This window comes from Bombina bombina, chromosome 3 (assembly GCF_027579735.1).
Source record: "Bombina bombina isolate aBomBom1 chromosome 3, aBomBom1.pri, whole genome shotgun sequence".
In the NCBI taxonomy this organism is placed as follows: Eukaryota; Metazoa; Chordata; class Amphibia; order Anura; family Bombinatoridae; genus Bombina; species Bombina bombina.
The window spans coordinates 999,128,945-999,151,847 of NC_069501.1; the positions used below are offsets into that span (position 1 = coordinate 999,128,945).

General features: G+C 42.0%; 1 protein-coding gene across 1 annotated transcript in view; it reads right to left on the reverse strand.

Moving 5' to 3' along the window:
• The window catches only part of PRIM1 (DNA primase subunit 1), a 199,340-nt gene that overhangs the window by 42,336 nt on the left and 134,101 nt on the right, over window positions 1-22,903 (reverse strand). The window contains exons 11-13 of the mRNA XM_053708150.1: window positions 18,683-18,752; window positions 18,473-18,567; window positions 18,284-18,382 (exon numbers count right to left, since the gene is read on the reverse strand). Coding sequence (XP_053564125.1) covers window positions 18,284-18,382; window positions 18,473-18,567; window positions 18,683-18,752 — 264 coding nt within the window. The remainder of the gene's footprint in view (window positions 1-18,283; window positions 18,383-18,472; window positions 18,568-18,682; window positions 18,753-22,903) is intronic.

Consider the following 22,903-nt stretch of genomic DNA (forward strand, 5'->3'; position numbering starts at 1 on the left):
GCCATGCGCCTCCTACCGGAAGTACCGTCGGTCAGGTCGCGTCTGTTGTTACAATGGTCCAATCAGGCCTGCGAAAGGTCATACCTTTGGACAGATGGACCCGAGAACCACCAGAGAAGAGAATCTCTGGTTTCCTGATCCAGATTTAGTAGAGGGGACAAATCTGTGTAATCCCCATTCCACTGACTGAGCATGCATAATTGCAGCGGTCTGAGATTCATGGCGCGCAAATGGCACTATGGTCCATCGCCGCTACCATTAAGCCAATTACTTCCATGCACTGAGCCACCGTGGGGCGCGGAATGGAGTGAAGACACACGGCAAGCATTTAGAAGTTTTGATAACCTGGACTCCGTCAGGTAAATTTTCATTTCTATAGAATCTATCAGAGGTCCCCTAGAAGGAAACCCTTGTGAGAGGAGATAGAGAACTCTTTTCTTCGTTCACTTTCCACCCATGCGACCTCAGAAATTCCAGAACTATCTCTGTATGAGACTTGGCAATTTGAAAGCTTGACCGCCTGTATCAGGATGTCGTCTAGGTAAGGAGCCACCGCTATGCCTCGCGGTCTTAGAACCGCCAGAAGTGTAGCCCAGAACCTTTGTAAAAATTCTTGGGGCTGTAGCCAACCCGAATGGAAGAGCTTACAAACTGGTAATGCCTGTCTAGAAAGGCAAACCTCAGGAACCGATGATGATTCTTGTGAATCGGAATGTGAAGGTAGGCATCCTTTAAGTCCACTGTGGTCATGTACTGACCCTCTTGGATCATGGGTAAAATGGTTTGAATAATTTTCATCTTGAATGACGGAACTCTGAGGAATTTGTTTAGGATCTTTAAATCCAAAATTGGTCTGAAGGTTCCCTCTTTTTTGGGAACCACAAACAGATTTGAATAAAACCCCTGTCCTTGTTCCGTCCGCGGAACTTGATGGATCACTCCCATTACAAGGAGGTCTTGCACGCAGCTTAGGAATGCCTCTTTCTTTATCTGGTTTGCAGATAATCTTGAAAGGTGAAATCTCCCTTGTGGGGGAGAAGCTTTGAAGTCCAGAAGATATCCCTGAGATATGATCTCCAACGCCCAGGGATCCTGAACATCTCTTGCCCACGCCTGGGCGAAGAGAGAGAGAGAGAGTCTGCCCCCTACTAGATCCGTTGTCGGATAGGGGGCCGCTCCTTCATGCTGTCTTGGAGGCAGCAGCAGGCTTTCTGGCATTTAGTACACATTCTCCTATGGGGCTCCACCATGGCTTTTAAACATAATGAACAAGTAGTTTCCTCTGTGTCAGACATGTTTGTACAGACTAGCAATGAGACTAGCAAGCTTGGAAAAAACTTTAAAGCAAGTTAACAAGCAATATAAAAAACGTTACTGTGCCTTTAAGAGAAACAAATTTTGGCAAAATTTGAAATAACAGTGAAAAAAGGCAGTTACACTAACGAAATTTTTACAGTGTATGTAACAAGTTAGCAGAGCATTGCACCCACTTGCAAATGGATGATTAACCCCTTAATACCAAAAACGGAATAATAAATGACAAAAACGTTTTTAAACACAGTCACAACAACTGCCACAGGTCTACTGTGGTTGTTACCCTCCTCAAACACGACTTTTGAAGCCTTTTGAGCCCTTCAGAGATGTCCTGTAACATGCAGAAGGAAGCTGAGTGTCTCTGTCTGTAATTTTAGCTGCGCAGAAAAGCGCTAAAATAGGCCCCTCCCATTCATATTACAACAGCGGAAAGCCTCAGGAAACTGTTTCTAGGCAAAAATCAAGCCAGCCATGTGGAGAAAAAACTAGGCCCCAATAAGTTTTGTCACCAAACATATATAAAAACGATTAACATGCCAGCAAACGTTTTATATTACACTTTTATAAAAGAGTATGTATCTCTGTTAATAAGCCTGATACCAGTCGCTATTAAATCACTGCATTTAGGCTTAACTTACATTAATCCAGTATCAGCAGCATTTTTCTAGCAAATTCCATCCCTAGAAATATGTTAACTGTACATACCATATTGCAGGACAACCTGCACGCCATTCCCCCTCTGAAGTTACCTCACTCCTCAGAATATGTGAGAACGGCAATGGATCTTAGTTACTTCTGCTAAGATCATAGAAATCACAGGCAGATTCTTCTTCTAATGCTGCCTTTGATAAAACAGTACACTCCAGTACCATTTAAAAATAAACTTTTGATTGAAGTTAAGAAACTAACTATAATACATCACTCTCCTCTTACTACGTCCATCTTTGTTGAGAGTTGCAAGAGAATGACTGGATATGGCAGTGAGGGGAGGAGCTATATAGCAGCTCTGCTGTGGGTGATCCTCTTGCAACTTCCTGTTGGGAAGGAGAATATCCCACAAGTAATGGATGATCCGTGGACTGGATACACTTAACAAGAGAAATAAGGAATTGGAATAATTGTGCTTTATACAAAAAAAACATAACCACCACAAAAAGGGTGGGCCTCATGGACTCTTGCTAATATGAAAGAAATGAATTTATCAGGTAAGTTCTTTTCTTTCATGTAATTAGCATGAGTCCATGAGCTAGTGACGTATGGGATAGCAGATACCCAAGATGTGGAACTTCCACGCAAGAGTCACTAGAGAGGGAGGGATAAAATAAAGACAGCCAATTGCGCTGAAAAAATAATTGAATTGTGGGTGTGGTGAGGGGTGTATTTATAGGCATTTTAAGGTTTGGGAAACTTTGCCCCTCCTGGTAGGAATGTATATCCCATACGTCACTAGCTCATGGACTCTTGCTAATTACATGAAAGAAAAATCAAGAGGCAAACATCAATGGGGTATTGAAATAATGAAAAAGTTTGGCGCCAAGTATGACGCACAACGTAACTAAACTTTTTTGGCGGCAAAAAATAACCGGAAATGATACTCGCGTCACAAATGACGCAACCGTGTGAAAGGTCTCGGCGTCAAGTATGATGCCGGAAATGACGAACTTGCTTCATAGACGTACTTTTTCGCGCCAAAAAAAAATTCGCGCCAAAAATGACACAAAGTTTAGCATTTGTCGCACCTGCGGGCCTAATACCGCCCGAAATTTGTAAGAAGTAGTCAATTGAAAAACAGAATTTATGCTTACCTGATAAATTACTTTCTCCAACGGTGTGTCCGGTCCACGGCGTCATCCTTACTTGTGGGATATTCTCTTCCCCAACAGGAAATGGCAAAGAGCCCAGCAAAGCTGGTCACATGATCCCCCCTAGGCTCCGCCTTCCCCAGTCATTCGACCGACGTAAAGGAGGAATATGCATAGGAGAAATCATATGATACCGTGGTGACTGTAGTTAGAGAAAATAATTCATCAGACCTGATTAAAAAACCAGGGCGGGCCGTGGACCGGACACACCGTTGGAGAAAGTAATTTATCAGGTAAGCATAAATTCTGTTTTCTCCAACATAGGTGTGTCCGGTCCACGGCGTCATCCTTACTTGTGGGAACCAATACCAAAGCTTTAGGACACGGATGATGGGAGGGAGCAAATCAGGTCACCTAGATGGAAGGCACCACGGCTTGCAAAACCTTTCTCCCAAAAATAGCCTCAGAAGAAGCAAAAGTATCAAATTTGTAGAATTTGGTAAAAGTGTGCAGTGAAGACCAAGTCGCTGCCTTACATATCTGATCAACAGAAGCCTCGTTCTTGAAGGCCCATGTGGAAGCCACGGCCCTAGTGGAGTGAGCTGTGATTCTTTCAGGAGGCTGCCGTCCAGCAGTCTCATAAGCCAATCGGATGATGCTTTTAAGCCAAAAAGAGAGAGAGGTAGAAGTTGCTTTTTGACCTCTCCTTTTACCAGAATAAACAACAAACAAGGAAGATGTTTGTCTGAAATCCTTTGTAGCCTCTAAATAGAACTTTAGAGCACGAACTACATCCAAATTGTGCAACAAACGTTCCTTCTTTGAAACTGGATTCGGACACAAAGAAGGCACGACTATCTCCTGGTTAATATTTTTGTTAGAAACAACTTTCGGAAGAAAACCAGGTTTAGTACGCAAAACCACCTTATCTGCATGGAACACCAGATATGGAGGAGAACACTGCAGAGCAGACAACTCTGAAACTCTTCTTGCAGAAGAAATTGCAACCAAAACCAAAACTTTCCAAGATAATAACTTGATATCAACGGAATGTAGGGGTTCAAACGGAACCCCCTGAAGAACTGAAAGAACTAAATTGAGACTCCAAGGAGGAGCCAAAGGTTTGTAAACAGGCTTAATTCTAACCAGAGCCTGAACAAAAGCTTGAACATCTGGCACAGCCGCCAGCCTTTTGTGAAGTAAAACAGATAAAGCAGAAATCTGTCCCTTCAAAGAACTTGCAGATAATCCTTTCTCCAAACCCTCTTGAAGAAAGGATAGAATCTTAGGAATTTTTATCTTGTTCCATGGGAATCCTTTAGATTCACACCAACAGATATATTTTTTCCATATTTTATGGTAGATTTTTCTAGTTACAGGCTTTCTAGCCTGAACAAGAGTATCAATGACAGAATCTGAGAACCCTCGCTTTGATAAAATTAAGCGTTCAATCTCCAAGCAGTCAGTTGGAGTGAGGCCAGATTCGGATGTTCGAACGGACCGTGAACAGGAAGGTCCTGTCTCAAAGGTAGCTTCCATGGTGGAGCCGATGACATATTCACCAGGTCTGCATACCAAGTCCTGCGTGGCCACGCAGGAGCTATCAAGATCACCGAAACCCTCTCCTGTTTGATCCTGGCTACCAGCCTGGGAATGAGAGGAAACGGTGGGAACACATAAGCTAGGTTGAAGGTCCAAGGTGCTACTAGTGCATCCACTAGAGTCGCCTTGGGATCCCTGGATCTGGACCCGTAGCAAGGAACCTTGAAGTTCTGACGAGACGCCATCAGATCCATGTCTGGAATGCCCCACAATTGAATTATTTGGGCAAAGATTTCCGGATGGAGCTCCCACTCCCCCGGATGAAAAGTCTGACGACTCAGAAAATCCGCTTCCCAATTTTCCACTCCTGGGATGTGGATTGCAGACAAGTGGCAGGAGTGATTCTCCGCCCATTGAATTATTTTGGTCACTTCTTCCATCGCCAGGGAACTCCTTGTTCCCCCCTGATGGTTGATATACGCAACAGTCGTCATGTTGTCTGATTGAAACCTTATGAATTTGGCCTTTGCAAGCTGAGGCCAAGCCTTGAGAGCATTGAATATCGCTCTCAGTTCCAGAATGTTTATCGGTAGAAGGGATTCTTCCCGAGACCAAAGACCCTGAGCTTTCAGGGGTTCCCAGACCGCGCCCCAGCCCACCAGACTGGCGTCGGTCGTGACAATGACCCACTCTGGTCTGCGGAATCTCATCCCTTGTGACACGTTGTCCAGGGTCAGCCACCAACGGAGTGAATCTCTGGTCCTCTGATCTACTTGTATCGTCGGAGACAAGTCTGTATAATCCCCATTCCACTGTCTGAGCATGCACAGTTGTAATGGTCTTAGATGAATTCGCGCAAAAGGAACTATGTCCATTGCCGCAACCATCAAACCTATTACTTCCATGCACTGCGCTATGGAAGGAAGAAGAACAGAATGAAGTACTTGACAAGAGCTTAGAAGTCTTGATTTTCTGGCCTCTGTCAGAAAAATCTTCATTTCTAAGGAGTCTATTATTGTTCCCAAGAAGGGAACTCTTCTTGACGGAGATAGAGAACTTTTTTCTACGTTCACTTTCCACCCGTGAGATCTGAGAAAGGCTAGGACAATGTCCGTATGAGCCTTTGCTTGAGGCAGAGACGACGCTTGAATCAGTATGTCGTCCAAGTAAGGTACTACTGCAATGCCCCTTGGTCTTAGCACCGCTAGAAGGGACCCTAGTACCTTTGTGAAAATTCTTGGGGCAGTGGCTAATCCGAATGGAAGTGCCACGAACTGGTAATGTTTGTCCAGAAAGGCGAACCTTAGGAACCGATGATGTTCCTTGTGGATAGGAATATGTAGATACGCATCCTTTAAATCCACCGTGGTCATGAATTGACCTTCCTGGATGGTAGGAAGAATTGTCCGAATGGTTTCCATTTTGAACGATGGAACCCTGAGAAATTTGTTTAGGATCTTGAGATCTAAGATTGGTCTGAATGTTCCCTCTTTTTTGGGAACTATGAACAGATTGGAGTAGAATCCCATCCCTTTTTCTCTTAATGGAACAGGATGAATCACTCCCATTTTTAACAGGTCTTCTACACAATGTAAGAATGCCTGTCTTTTTATGTGGTCTGAAGACAATTGAGACCTGTGGAACCTTCCCCTTGGGGGTAGCTCCTTGAATTCCAGAAGATAACCTTGGGAGACTATTTCTAGCGCCCAAGGATCCAGAACATCTCTTGCCCAAGCCTGAGCGAAGAGAGAAAGTCTGCCCCCCACCAGATCCGGTCCCGGATCGGGGGCCAACATCTCATGCTGTCTTGGTAGCAGTGGCAGGTTTCTTGGCCTGCTTACCTTTGTTCCAGCCTTGCATTGGCCTCCAGGCTGGCTTGGTTTCAGAAGTATTACCCTCTTGCTTAGAGGATGTAGAACTTGAGGCTGGTCCGTTTCTGCGAAAGGGACGAAAATTAGGTTTATTTTTAGCCTTAAAAGACCTATCCTGAGGAAGGGCGTGGCCCTTTCCCCCAGTGATATCTGAAATAATCTCTTTCAAGTCAGGGCCAAACAGCGTTTTCCCCTTGAAAGGTATGTTAAGCAATTTGTTCTTGGAGGACGCATCCGCTGACCAAGACTTTAGCCAAAGCGCTCTGCGCGCCACAATAGCAAACCCTGAATTTTTCGCCGCTAATCTAGCTAATTGCAAAGTGGCGTCTAAAGTAAAAGAGTTAGCCAATTTAAGAGCATGAATTCTGTCCATAATCTCCTCATAAGAAGATTCTTTATCTAGCGACTTTTCTAGTTCATCGAACCAGAAACACGCTGCTGTAGTGACAGGGACAATGCATGAAATTGGTTGTAGAAGGTAACCTTGCTGAACAAACATCTTTTTAAGCAAACCTTCTAACTTTTTATCCATAGGATCTTTGAAAGCACAACTATCTTCTATAGGGATAGTAGTGCGTTTGTTAAGAGTAGAAACCGCCCCCTCGACCTTAGGGACTGTCTGCCATAAGTCCTTTCTGGGGTCGACCATAGGAAACAATTTCTTAAATATAGGGGGAGGGACAAAAGGTATGCCGGGCCTTTCCCATTCCTTGTTTACAATGTCCGCCACCCGCTTGGGTATAGGAAAAGCTTCGGGGGGCACCGGGACCTCTAGGAACTTGTCCATCTTACATAATTTCTCTGGAATGACCAAATTGTCACAATCATCCAGAGTAGATAACACCTCCTTAAGCAGAGCGCGGAGATGTTCCAATTTAAATTTGAATGTAATAACATCAGGTTCAGCTTGTTGAGAAATTTTTCCTGAATCTGAAATTTCTCCCTCAGACAAAACCTCCCTGGCCCCTTCAGACTGGTGTAAGGGCATGTCAGAACCATTATCATCAGCGTCCTCGTGCTCTTCAGTATCTAAAAACAGCAGTCGCGCTTTCGCTGATAAGTGGGCATTTTGGCTAAAATGTTTTTAATAGAATTATCCATTACAGCCGTTAATTGTTGCATAGTAAGAAGTATTGGCGCACTAGATGTACTAGGGGCCTCCTGTGTGGGCAAGACTGGTGTAGACACAGGAGGGGATGATGCAGTACCATGCTTACTCCCCTCACTTGAGGAATCATCTTGGGCATCATTTTCTCTAAATTGTTTGTCACATGCATCACATCTATTTAAATGAGAAGGAACCTTGGCTTCCTCACATACAGAACATAGTCTATCTGATAGTTCAGACATGTTAAACAGGCATAAACTTGATAACAAAGTACAAAAAACGTTTCAAAATAAAACCGTTACTGTCACTTTAAATTTTAAACTGAACACACTTTATTACTGAATATGTGAAAAAGTATGAAGGAATTGTTCAAAATTCACCAAAATTTCACCACAGTGTCTTAAAGCCTTAAATGTATTGCACACCAAATTTGAAAGCTTTAACTCTTAAAATAACGGAACCGGAGCCGTTTTTATTTTTAACCCCTATACAGTCCCTGGTATCTGCTTTGCTGAGACCCAACCAAGCCCAGAGGGCAATACGATACCAAATGACGCCTTCTGTAAGCTTTTTCTGAGAATCTGAGCTCCTCACACATGCATCTGCATGCCTTGCTTCCCAAAAACAACTGCGCATTAGTGGCGCGAAAATGAGGCTCTGCCTATGATTAGAAAAGACCCCCAGTGAAAAAGGTGTCCAATACAGTGCCTGCCGTTTTTTTAACATAATTCTCAAGATTAAAATAACTCCTCAAAGCTATAAACTATTAAAGATGCTTATAAAGTAATCGTTTTAGCCCAGAAAAATGTCTACCAGTCTTTAAAGCCCTTGTGAAGCCCTTTATTCTTATTAATAAAATGGCTTACCGGATCCCATAGGGAAAATGACAGCTTCCAGCATTACCAAGTCTTGTTAGAAATGTGTCATACTTCAAGCAGCAAAGTCTGCACACTGTTTCCCCCAACTGAAGTTACTTCATCTCAACAGTCCTGTGTGGAAACAGCCATCGATTTTAGTAACGGTTGCTAAAATCATCTTCCTCTTAAAAACAGAAATCTTCATCTCTTTTCTGTTTCAGAGTAAATAGTACATACCAGCACTATTTTAAAATAACAAACTCTTGATTGAAGAATAAAACTACATTTAAACACCAAAAAAACTCTTAACCATCTCCGTGGAGATGTTGCCTGTGCAACGGCAAAGAGAATGACTGGGGAAGGCGGAGCCTAGGGGGGATCATGTGACCAGCTTTGCTGGGCTCTTTGCCATTTCCTGTTGGGGAAGAGAATATCCCACAAGTAAGGATGACGCCGTGGACCGGACACACCTATGTTGGAGAAAAAAAGACTAAACCCCAGGTAAGAAATAAATTTCATTTTTAAAAGATGTTTATATTCCCCAAATATGAAACTGACAGTCTGCAGAAGGAAATACATGAACCTGACTCATGGCAAATATAAGTACAATACATATATTTAGAACTTTATATAAATGCATAAAGTGCCAAACCATAGCTGAGGTGTCTTAAGTAATAAAAAACATACTTACCAAAAGACACCCATCCACATATAGCAGATAGCCAAACCAGTACTAAAACAGTTATTAGTAGAGGTAATGGTAAATTGAAAGTATATCGTCGATCTGAAAAGGGAGGTAGGAGATGAATCTCTACGACGATAACAGAGAACTTATGAAAAAGACCCCCGTTAGGGAAATCATCGTATTCAATAAGTGATACTCCCTTCACGTCCCTCTGACATTCGCTGTACTCTGAGAGGAATCAGGCTTCAACAATGCTGAGAAGCGCATATCAACGTAGAAATCTTAGCACAAACTTACTTCACCACCTCCATAGGAGGCAAAGTTTGTAAAACTGAACTGTGGGGGGTGTGGTGAGGGGTGTATTTATAGGCATTTTGAGGTTTGGGAAACTTTGCCCCTCCTGGTAGGATTGTATATCCCATATGTCACTAGCTCGTGGACTCTTGCCAATTACATGAAAGAAAACAGAATTTATGTTTACCTGATAAATTACTTTCTCCAACGGTGTGTCCGGTCCACAGCGTCATCCTTACTTGTGGGATATTCTCTTCCCCAACAGGAAATGGCAAAGAGCCCAGCAAAGCTGGTCACATGATCCCTCCTAGGCTCCGCCTTCCCCAGTCATTCGACCGACGTAAAGGAGGAATATTTGCATAGGAGAAACCATATGATACCGTGGTGACTGTAGTTAAAGAAAATAAATTATCAGACCTGATTAAAAAAACCAGGGCGGGCCGTGGACCGGACACACCGTTGGAGAAAGTAATTTATCAGGTAAACATAAATTCTGTTTTCTCCAACATAGGTGTGTCCGGTCCACGGCGTCATCCTTACTTGTGGGAACCAATACCAAAGCTTTAGGACACGAATGAAGGGAGGGAGCAAATCAGGTCACCTAGATGGAAGGCACCACGGCTTGCAAAACCTTTCTCCCAAAAATAGCCTCAGAAGAAGCAAAAGTATCAAACTTGTAAAATTTAGTAAAAGTGTGCAGTGAAGACCAAGTCGCTGCCTTACATATCTGATCAACAGAAGCCTCGTTCTTGAAGGCCCATGTGGAAGCCACAGCCCTAGTGGAATGAGCTGTGATTCTTTCAGGAGGCTGCCGTCCGGCAGTCTCGTAAGCCAATCTGATGATGCTTTTAATCCAAAAAGAGAGAGAGGTAGAAGTTGCTTTTTGACCTCTCCTTTTACCAGAATAAACAACAATCAAGGAAGATGTTTGTCTAAAATCCTTTGTAGCATCTAAATAGAATTTTAGAGCATGCACTACATCCAAATTGTGCAACAAACGTTCCTTCTTTGAAACTGGATTCGGACACAAAGAAGGCACGACTATCTCCTGGTTAATGTTTTTGTTAGAAACAACTTTCGGAAGAAAACCAGGTTTAGTACGCAAAACCACCTTATCTGCATGGAACACCAGATAAGGAGGAGAACACTGCAGAGCAGATAATTCTGAAACTCTTCTAGCAGAAGAAATTGCAACCAAAAACAAAACTTTCCAAGATAATAACTTAATATCAACGGAATGTAAGGGTTCAAACGGAACCCCCTGAAGAACTGAAAGAACTAAATTGAGACTCCAAGGAGGAGTCAAAGGTTTGTAAACAGGCTTTATTCTAACCAGAGCCTGAACAAAGGCTTGAACATCTGGCACAGCTGCCAGCTTTTTGTGAAGTAACACAGACAAGGCAGAAATCTGTCCCTTCAAAGAACTTGCAGATAATCCTTTCTCCAAACCTTCTTGAAGAAAGGATAGAATCTTAGGAATTTTTATCTTGTCCCAAGGGAATCCTTTAGATTCACACCAACAGATATATTTTTTCCATATTTTGTGGTAGATTTTTCTAGTTACAGGCTTTCTGGCCTGAACAAGAGTATCAATGACAGAATCTGAGAACCCTCGCTTTGATAAGATCAAGCGTTCAATCTCCAAGCAGTCAGTTGGAGTGAGACCAGATTCGGATGTTCGAACGGACCTTGAACAAGAAGGTCTCGTCTCAAAGGTAGCTTCCATGGTGGAGCCGATGACATATTCACCAGGTCTGCATACCAAGTCCTGCGTGGCCACGCAGGAGCTATCAAGATCACCGATGCCCTCTCCTGATTGATCCTGGCTACCAGCCTGGGGATGAGAGGAAACGGCGGGAATACATAAGCTAGTTTGAAGCTCCAAGGTGCTACTAGTGCATCTACTAGAGTCGCCTTGGGATCCCTGGATCTGGACCCGTAGCAAGGAACCTTGAAGTTCTGACGAGAGGCCATCAGATCCATGTCTGGAATGCCCCACAATTGAGTAATTTGGGCAAAGATTTCCGGATGGAGTTCCCACTCCCCCGGATGAAATGTCTGACGACTCAGAAAATCCGCTTCCCAATTTTCCACTCCTGGGATGTGGATTGCAGACAAGTGGCAGGAGTGAGTCTCCGCCCATTGAATGATTTTGGTCACTTCTTCCATCGCCAGGGAACTCCTTGTTCCCCCCTGATGGTTGATGTACGCAACAGTCGTCATGTTGTCTGATTGAAACCGTATGAACTTGGCCTTTGCTAGCTGAGGCCAAGCCTTGAGAGCATTGAATATCGCTCTCAGTTCCAGAATATTTATCGGGAGAAGAGATTCTTCCCGAGACCAAAGACCCTGAGCTTTCAGGGGTCCCCAGACCGCGCCCCAGCCCACCAGACTGGCGTCGGTCGTGACAATGACCCACTCTGGTCTGCGGAAGCTCATCCCCTGTGACAGGTTGTCCAGGGACAGCCACCAACGGAGTGAATCTCTGGTCCTCTGATCTACTTGTATCGTCTGAGACAAATCTGTATAGTCCCCATTCCACTGACTGAGCATGCACAGTTGTAATGGTCTTAGATGAATTCGCGCAAAAGGAACTATGTCCATTGCCGCTACCATCAAACCTATTACTTCCATGCACTGCGCTATGGAAGGAAGAGGAACAGAATGAAGTATTTGACAAGAGTTTAGAAGTTTTGATTTTCTGGCCTCTGTCAGAAAAATCCTCATTTCTAAGGAGTCTATTATTGTTCCCAAGAAGGGAACCCTTGTTGACGGAGATAGAGAACTTTTTTCTACGTTCACTTTCCACCCGTGAGATCTGAGAAAGGCCAGGACAATGTCCGTGTGAGCCTTTGCTTGAGGAAGGGACGACGCTTGAATCAGAATGTCGTCCAAGTAAGGTACTACTACAATGCCCCTTGGTCTTAGCACCGCTAGAAGGGACCCTAGTACCTTTGTGAAAATTCTTGGAGCAGTGGCTAATCCGAACGGAAGTGCCACAAACTGGTAATGCTTGTCCAGGAATGCGAACCTTAGGAACCGATGATGTTCCTTGTGGATAGGAATATGTAGATACGCATCCTTTAAATCCACCGTGGTCATGAATTGACCTTCCTGGATGGAAGGAAGAATTGTTCGAATGGTTTCCATTTTGAACGATGGAACCTTGAGAAACTTGTTTAGGATCTTGAGATCTAAGATTGGTCTGAATGTTCCCTCTTTTTTGGGAACTACGAACAGATTGGAGTAGAACCCCATCCCTTGTTCTCCTAATGGAACAGGATGAATCACTCCCATTTTTAACAGGTCTTCTACACAATGTAAGAATGCCTGTTTTTTTATGTGGTCTGAAGACAATTGAGACCTGTGGAACCTCCCCCTTGGGGGAGGCCCCTTGAATTCCAGAAGATAACCTTGGGAGACTATTTCTAGTGCCCAAGGATCCAGAACATCTCTTGCCCAAGCCTGAGCGAAGAGAGAGAGTCTGCCCCCCACCAGATCCGGTCCCGGATCGGGGGCCAACATCTCATGCTGTCTTGGTAGTAGTGGCAGGTTTCTTGGCCTGCTTTCCTTTGTTCCAGCCTTGCATTGGTCTCCAGGCTGGCTTGGCTTGAGAAGTATTACCCTCTTGCTTAGAGGACGTAGCACTTGGGGCTGGTCCGTTTCTGCGAAAGGGACGAAAATTAGGTTTATTTTTGGCCTTGAAAGACCTATCCTGAGGAAGGGCGTGGCCCTTGCCCCCAGTGATATCAGAGATAATCTCTTTCAAGTCAGGGCCAAACAGCGTTTTCCCCTTGAAAGGAATGTTAAGCAATTTGTTCTTGGAAGACGCATCCGCTGACCAAGATTTTAGCCAAAGCGCTCTGCGCGCCACAATAGCAAAACCAGAATTTTTCGCCGCTAACCTAGCCAATTGCAAAGTGGCGTCTAAGGTGAAAGAATTAGCCAATTTGAGAGCATGAATTCTGTCCATAATCTCCTCATAAGAAGAAGAATTATTATTGAGCGCCTTTTCTAGTTCATCGAACCAGAAACACGCTGCTGTAGTGACAGGAACAATGCATGAAATTGGTTGTAGAAGGTAACCTTGCTGAACAAACATCTTTTTAAGCAAACCTTCTAATTTTTTATCCATAGGATCTTTGAAAGCACAACTATCTTCTATAGGTATAGTGGTGCGTTTGTTTAGAGTAGAAACCGCCCCCTCGACCTTGGGGACTGTCTGCCATAAGTCCTTTCTGGGGTCGACCATAGGAAACAATTTTTTAAATATGGGGGGAGGGACGAAAGGTATACCGGGCCTTTCCCATTCTTTATTTACAATGCCCGCCACCCGCTTGGGTATAGGAAAAGCTTCGGGGGGCCCCGGGACCTCTAGGAACTTGTCCATTTTACATAGTTTCTCTGGAATGACCAAATTCTCACAATCATCCAGAGTAGATAACACCTCCTTAAGCAGAGCGCGGAGATGTTCCAATTTAAATTTAAATGTAATCACATCAGGTTCAGCATGTTGAGAAATTTCCCCTGAATCTGAAATTTCTCCCTCAGACAAAACCTCCCTGGCCCCCTCAGACTGGTGTAGGGGCACTTCAGAACCAATATCATCAGCGTCCTCATGCTCTTCAGTATTTTCTAAAACAGAGCAGTCGCGCTTTCGCTGATAAGTGGGCATTTTGGCTAAAATGTTTTTGATAGAATTATCCATTACAGCCGTTAATTGTTGCATAGTAAGGAGTATTGGCGCACTAGATGTACTAGGGGCCTCCTGTGTGGGCAAGACTGGTGTAGACGAAGGAGGGGATGATGCAGTACCATGCTTACTCCCCTCACTTGAGGAATCATCTTGGGCATCATTTTCTCTAAATTTTGTGTCACATAAATCACATCTATTTAAATGAGAAGGAACCTTGGCTTCCCCACATTCAGAACACAGTCTATCTGGTAGTTCAGACATGTTAAACAGGCATAAACTTGATAACAAAGTACAAAAAACGTTTTAAAATAAACCGTTACTGTCACTTTAAATTTTAAACTGAACACACTTTATTACTGCAATTGTGAAAAAGTATGAAGGAATTGTTCAAAATTCACCAAAATTTCACCACAGTGTCTTAAAGCCTTAAAAGTATTGCACACCAAATTTGGAAGCTTTAACCCTTAAAATAACGGAACCGGAGCCGTTTTTATATTTAACCCCTTTACAGTCCCTGGTATCTGCTTTGCTGAGACCCAACCAAGCCCAAAGGGGAATACGATACCAAATGACGCCTTCAGAAAGTCTTTTCTATGTATCAGAGCTCCTCACACATGCATCTGCATGTCATGCTTCCCAAAAACAAGTGCGCAATAGAGGCGCGAAAATGAGACTCTGCCTATGATTAGGGAAAGCCCCTAGAGAATAAGGTGTCCAATACAGTGCCTGCCGGTTATTTTACATAATTCCCAAGATTAAAATAATTCCTCAAGGCTATGGAGTATAAAATATGCTTATATATAAATCGATTTAGCCCAGAAAATGTCTACAGTCTTAAAAGCCCTTGTGAAGCCCTTTTTTTCTTTCTGTAATAAAAATGGCTTACCGGATCCCATAGGGAAAATGACAGCTTCCAGCATTACATCGTCTTGTTAGAATGTGTCATACCTCAAGCAGCAAAAGTCTGCTCACTGTTCCCCCGACTGAAGTTAATTCCTCTCAACAGTCCTGTGTGGAAACAGCCATCGATTTTAGTAACGGTTGCTAAAATCATTTTCCTCTTACAAACAGAAATCTTCATCTCTTTTCTGTTTCAGAGTAAATAGTACATACCAGCACTATTTTAAAATAACAAACTCTTGATTGAATAATAAAAACTACAGTTAAACACTAAAAAACTCTAAGCCATCTCCGTGGAGATGTTGCCTGTACAACGGCAAAGAGAATGACTGGGGAAGGCGGAGCCTAGGAGGGATCATGTGACCAGCTTTGCTGGGCTCTTTGCCATTTCCTGTTGGGGAAGAGAATATCCCACAAGTAAGGATGACGCCGTGGACCGGACACACCTATGTTGGAGAAATAAAATGTCTCCACTCCTCTTGGAATGTTATAGACTGATGATTTCTCCCTGAGATAAATAGTACTCACTGGCACCATTTTAAAATAAAAAAAACTTGATTGAAGAATCTAAACTAACACCTCACTTTACCTCTTCCTATCACTGACACAGGCAAAGAGAATGACTGGGGGGGAGGGAAGGGAGGAGCTAGATATACAGCTCTGCTGTGGTGCTCTTTGCCACTTCCTGCTGAACAGGAGGCGTAATCCCATAAGTAAGGATGAAATCCGTGGACTCATATCTTGTAAAAGAAATAAAAATATAATCCAATAACCGTGAAAAATTCAAAATGTGAAACCTGTGTACTTGATGGAGATAATCCTCAAGAGAACTTGGGGGTCTTTAGAACTCCATGTCCAATTGCTTGTCCTTAGAAATAGAGCAGAGCAGTCTTGATAAAGGCCTGAGTGAAGGGCTGAAACGCGATGACCCACTGGTAAGCACCACTCTTTTTTACTTTGATTTTTGGACATACTACACTATTTTATGATCCTTTACAGGGACTATTTCTAAGGAAAAGCAATTGGACATGGAGTTCTAAAGACCCCCAGGTTCTCTTGAGGATTATCTCTATCAAGTACACAGGTTTCACATTTTGAATTTTTTACGGTTATTGAATTTTTCACTGTTATTGGATTATATTTATTTTTATTTTTCATTTTTATGTGCACTTGACTATTTTTGCTTTTTGCGGTTTACTATTTTTGCTGTTTTTATGAACATTTGCTTCACTCATTGGACTTTACTATTGTTTGAATATTTGCTACACTATTTTATTCGGGCACTATCCCATTTGTGCATTACGTTTGATATTGGATACCACTTACTATTTAATTGATCACTGACCGCACAATTCACTTACTCATACACACTTATTTGACTATCCATTTTTGTATTTTATGTTATAAACAAATTCATCCCAAGGGCTCTTGTAACTAAAGTCCTGTGCATGTAACAGTGCAATTATTTTATTGTGAACGCTACCTATTTTATTGTGAACGCTACCAAATTGTTTATGTGTAAATAATTTTATTGTGACTATTTTATTGGGACTATTTTACTTAAATATTCTTTGACACTACCTGTCAGATAACCCATTCCGTCTGACCTTCTATATCCTTGGCCATAGGCGCTGTACACACATCCATTTTAAATTTTTCACTTTCCTTTGGCTAGTTAGGAGGCCTTTTGTGCACAGCTAGGGATTCACGTCAGAGCGCTTGGTAACTATAAACCCCATTTCTAAGTTATGCTGTGCATGTGCTAGTTGCATAAACTTTGTTGTGTTGAGTTACTTTATACTTGTTTTATTTGTTAACAGAGAACTGTTAAAGTTTTTATATTCGGGTAATATGTGCAATGGCGTTACAGCTAATAGTTTTTTTTTTAAATATATTTTAAAGTTGCACTTCTGTTTGTTTATGAAACTTGGTTTTATTTAATCTTAAGATGTATATCACAACGGCTATATCTGTGTATGTATTGCATGTTTAAACCTTAATACTATAAACAACAACAGGTTATTAGATGTTTACTCCTTGGAGACTATTTAACAAAGGTCTGTCGGACCTGATCCAAAAGTGCGGATCAGGTCCGACAGACCTCGCTGAATGCGGAGAGCAATATGCTCTCTCTATTCAGCATTAAACCAGCAGCTCTTGTGAGCTGCTGGTGCAACACCGCCCCCTGCAGATTCGCACCAGCAGGGGGTGTCAATCAATCCGATTGTGTTTAATTGCGGCGATGTCTGTCCGCCTGCTCAGAGCAGGCGGACAGGTTATAGAGCAGCGGTCTTTAGACAGCTGCTTCATAACTGGTGTTTCTGGCAAGCCTGCACGCTCGCCAGAAACACGGGCCCTCAAGCTCCATCTGGAGCTTGATAAATGGGCCCCCTTGAGTATATAATAAATTTGGAAATTAGAGAAATGTTTAAATAATGCATTACACTTTAACTAAACCCCTTAGATTTTAGTTGACTAAAATCGACTGGAAATTTAATCTACTAAAATCTACTAGAGATTTAGTTGACTAAAACAATTCAGATGACTGAAATACGATCAAAACTAAAATGGCATTTTATAGTCAAAAGACAATCTATATTGCCGTCAAAATTAACACTGATGCTCTATAAACTTTGGAGAAGCCCATAATCCTGCCCCATCTTGTGAAAGACAAAATCAAGAGTGAAGAGGGGGAGGAGTTTATAAATAGAGTGTTTAAGGTGTGTTTTTTTCCACATCCTACCATAAGGGATCACTGGTTATTAGAGAAGGAAAGCTATAAAAAATAATAAAACAATGTCAAATAGTATCTAAAACACACAATTTGATATACAAAAGGGATATGAAACTTTTTTTTTCAGGAATCAGACCATACAATGTTAAACAGCTTTCCAATTTAATTCTATTAATTTTGCTTAATTCTCTTGGTATCCTTGGTTGAAGGAGCAGCAACACACTACTGGGAGCTAGCTGAACACATTTGAAGAGCCAATACCAATCAGCAGCTAGCTCCCCAGGAGTGAACTGCTACTCACACGACTAGCTAGGTATGCTTTACAACAAAGGGTACACTGAGAACAAAGCAAATTTAATCAGAGGTTGTTTAATATTCAATGTTGTATCTGAACCATGAAAGTTTAATTTTGACTTTAGAGTCAACATAAGTAAATATATTGCATGTTGAATAATCAAAACTATTTTAAATGACACTCACCACTTCTTTGAAGTAGTTCTCCTTTCCTTGATTGATCTAATTTGTCCAAGAACAGCTCAAACACTTTTATATATGGTGCTAAACTGGTTTTCTTATAATCTTAAATATATGAGAAAAGAGATACATTCTGGTATCAGCATTCATTTTTATTACTATAAAAAAAAGTAACAGGTCAATTCTACTAATCACCTCGGGTCCGTCGTTTTATTTCAGGATCTCCTTCATTGGGGCTTTCGTGATCTTCCTCCTTAGTATTCACATTGTCCAACTCACTACAAATCAAACTAATATTAAACAAAACAAATAAATTAGATGGTTTGAACCAGATTAACATAATAAACATTTTGCATTTCTTATAAGCAATAAAATGCATCAAAATAAATTAAAAAAAAACACTACCTTATTGTTGGCACTGCAAATGGATCAAACTTGTCCAATTTTTTCATATCTATAGGAACAGAAATACGACCTGCAAAAATAATGATAACGTATAGTGTTACTCTTGTCTCCTGGTGTCTAGGGGTAAGCTTGCACTATGAATAAGTACTTTCCCTTCACCCAGCAAACAAATGTTTATGCTGGGCAAAGGTAAAGAATAACATTTAACCCTATGCATTATGGGTAATACTGCATATAAAAATGTTCTTTGCTTGACAAACATGCTTTTGCTGGCAAAAAGGAAAAGTGTGCGCTGTTTCTGTGTGTGTGTGTGTGTTGCAATACTAACTGTATGCCGTCTATGAAGTTATTCTTCTAAATACACTTGAAATTAGCAATTCTTTGGGACAATATAGTGAATTATTTAGATATATACAGACAGAAAAATATAGCTGGGGTTGACAAAATGGTTTCAAATTTGGTAGTTAGGTCAAATATTTTGGAGTAAGAAGTTTCTAGTAAAGCATGAAAATTTCTAAATTAAACAACCCCTTCTACCACCACCAAGAAAATATTGTATTAAGTGCAGTGGGATGGGAGAGATCAAATTAAAAGGGATATGAAACCCAAACATTTTCTTTCATGATTCACCATACAGTTTTAAACAACTTACCAATCACATCTATTATAAAATTTGCTTAATTCTCATGGTATCCTTTGTAGAATTAGCAGCAATGCACTGAGAGGTACCTGAGCACAACAGGCGAGCCAATAAAGAGGCATTTGTGGGCAACCACCAATAAGGAGCTAGCTCCCAGTAGTGCATTCAAAGGATGCCAGGAGAATAGAGCAAATTAGATTATGAAAGTAAAGAAAGATGAAACCCCAAATTTAATCAACTTTCCAATTTAAAGGGACAGTTAACACCCGAATTTTTGTTGTTTTAAAAGATAGATAATCCCTTAATTACCAATTCCCCAGTTTTGCATAACCAACACTGTTATAATTATACACGTTTTACCTCTAATTACCTTGTATCTAAGCCTCAGCAGTCTGCCCCCTTATTTCAGTTCTTTTGACAGACTGAAATTCCTGTGCATGAGCTCAATGTTATCTATATGAAACACGTGAACTAATGCCCACTAGTGGTGGAAAACTATCAAAATGCATTTAGATAAGAGGCGCCCTTCAAGGTCTAAGATTAGCATATGAACCTCCTAGGTTTAGCTTTCAACTAAGAATACCAAGTGAACAGAGCAAAATTGGTGATACAAGTAAATTTGAAAGTAGTGCTGCAGGTACTCAATACCGTCTAGAGTACTAGAACTATAAAGTTCAATATCTGGAACTACAAGAACACCGAGGCCAAATCTCTACTGAGCATGTCAGTCAATTTGTTTTTCTCTCTACCCATTTGCTTCCACTGAGCATGCTCCATGTAGATCTAAATAGGGTGAATTGTTCGCATTTCAGGAATCATTTATTCTTTTCTTCTTCTCAACCAAACAAAAACAAGCAACTACCAAACAAACAATTTATGCTCACCTGATAAATTTATTTTATGGTGATGAAAGTCCACGATCCATTACTCCTTGGAATTCTTCTCTACCACTAGGAGGCAGCACAAATTCCCAAACCCCAAGAGCCCTATAAAACCACTCACACATACCTCAGTAAAGTATAGCCAAGCAAAATGAGATAAGAAAAAGTAATAAAAACCATAAAAAGGAGCAAGGAAAAATGTAGCAAGAAAAAAAAAAAAAAACACCCCTAAAAAGACGTAAGAGTGGGGTCTCGTCAACATAAAAAATGAATTTATCATCAGGTAAGCATAAATTAGGTTCTCTTTCATACGGGTGGTTAGAGTCCATGATCCATTACCCCTAGGAACTAATACCCAAGCTGTGGAATCCACAATTAATAACATAAAGGGAGGGATTTAACATTTTTTCACTGAGAAATTAAATCCACAACCCCAAAACATTTGTTTTTAATGCACTTAAAATAAATCACAGGCAAAAAAAATCTAATTGATAGAGCTGCCTGAAAACAGAATTTATGCTTACCTGATAAATTACTTTCTCCAACAGTGTGTCCGGTCCACGGCGTCATCCATTACTTGTGGGATATTCTCCTCCCCCACAGGGAAAGGCAAGGAGAGCACACAGCAAGAGCTGTCCATATAGTCCCTCCCAGGCTCCGCCCCCCCAGTCATTCGACCGACGGTTAGGAGAAAAAAAGGAGAAACTATAGGGTGCCGTGGTGACTGTAGTGTATAGAGAGAGACATTTTTCAAACCTGATTAAAAAACCAGGGCGGGCCGTGGACCGGACACACCGTTTGAGAAAGTAATTTATCAGGTAAGCATAAATTCTGTTTTCTCCAACATTGGTGTGTCCGGTCCACGGCGTCATCCATTACTTGTGGGAACCAATACCAAAGCTTTAGGACACGGATGAAGGGAGGGAGCAAATCAGGTTACCTAAACAGAAGGCACCACGGCTTGCAAAACCTTTCTCCCAAAAATAGCCTCCGAAGAAGCAAAAAGTATCAAATTTGTAGAATTTGGCAAAAGTGTGCAGAGAAGACCAAGTTGCTGCCTCACATATCTGATCAACAGAAGCCTCGTTCTTGAAGGCCCATGTGGAAGCCACAGCCCTAGTAGAGTGAGCTGTGATTCGTTCAGGAGGCTGCCGTCCGGCAGTCTCATAAGCCAATCGGATAATGCTTTTCAGCCAGAAAGAAAGAGGTAGCAGTAGTTTTTTGTCCTCTCCTCTTACCAGAATAAACGACAAACAAAAAAAGAAGAAGTTTTGTCTGAAATCCTTTGTTGCTTCTAAATAGAACTTTAAAGCACGGACTACATCTAAATGGTGTAACAAATGTTCCTTCTTTGAAACTGGATTCGGACACAAAGAAGGGACAACTATTTCCTGGTTAATATTCTTGTTGGAAACAACTTTTGGAAGAAAACCAGGCTTGGTACGCAAAACAACCTTATCTGAATGGAACACCAGATAGGGTGGATCACACTGCAAAGCAGATAGTTCAGAAACTCTTCTAGCAGAAGAAATAGCAACCAAAAACAGAACTTTCCAAGATAGTAACTTGATATCTATGGAATGTAAGGGTTCAAATGGAACCCCTTGAAGAACTGAAAAAACTAAATTTAGACTCCAGGGAGGAGTCAAAGGTCTGTAAACAGGTTTGATTCTGACCAAAGCCTGTACAAAAGCTTGTACATCTGGCACAGCTGCCAGTCGTCTGTGTAACAAGACAGATAAAGCAGATCTCTGTCCTTTTAGAGAACTCGCTGACAATCCCTTATCCAAACCTTCTTGTTAGAAAGGAGAGGATCCTGGGAATATTAATCCATGAGAATCCCTTGGATTCACACCAACAGATATATTCTTTCCATATTTTATGGTAAATCCTTCTAGTCACAGGTTTTCTGGCTTGGACCAGAGTATCTATCACTGAATCTGAAAACCCGCGCTTGGATAAAATCAAGCGTTCAATTTCCAAGCAGTCAGCTGGAGAGAAACTAGATTTGGATGTTCGAATGGACCTTGCACTAGAAGATCCTGTCTCAAAGGTAGATTCCATGGTGGAGCCGATGACATATTCACCAGGTCTGCATACCAAGTCCTGCGTGGCCACGCCGGAGCTATCGGAATCACTGAGGCCTTCTCCTCTTTGATCCTGGCTAGAAGCCTGGGAAGGAGAGGGAACGGTGGAAATGCATAAGCTAGGTTGAACGACCAAGGCGTCACTAATGCATCCACTAGAGTCGCCTTGGGATCCCTGGATCTGGACCCGTAGCAAGGAACCTTGAAGTTCTGACGAGACGCCATCAGATCCATGTCTGGAATGTCCCATAATTGAGTCAACTGGGCAAAAACCTCCGGGTGGAGTTCCCACTCCCCCGGATGGAAAGTCTGACGACTCAGATAATCCGCCTCCCAGTTGTCTACTCCTGGGATGTGAATTGCAGATAGATGGCAGGAGTGATCCTCCGCCCATTTGATGATCTTGGATACCTCTCTCATCGCCAAGGAACTCTTTGTTCCTCCCTGATGGTTGATGTAAGCTACAGTCGTCATGTTGTCTGACTGGAATCTTATGAATCCGGCCTTCGCTAGTTGAGGCCAAGCCCGGAGAGCATTGAATATCGCTCTCAGTTCCAGGATGTTTATCGGGAGAAGAGACTCTTCCCGAGACCATAGACCCTGAGCTTTCAGG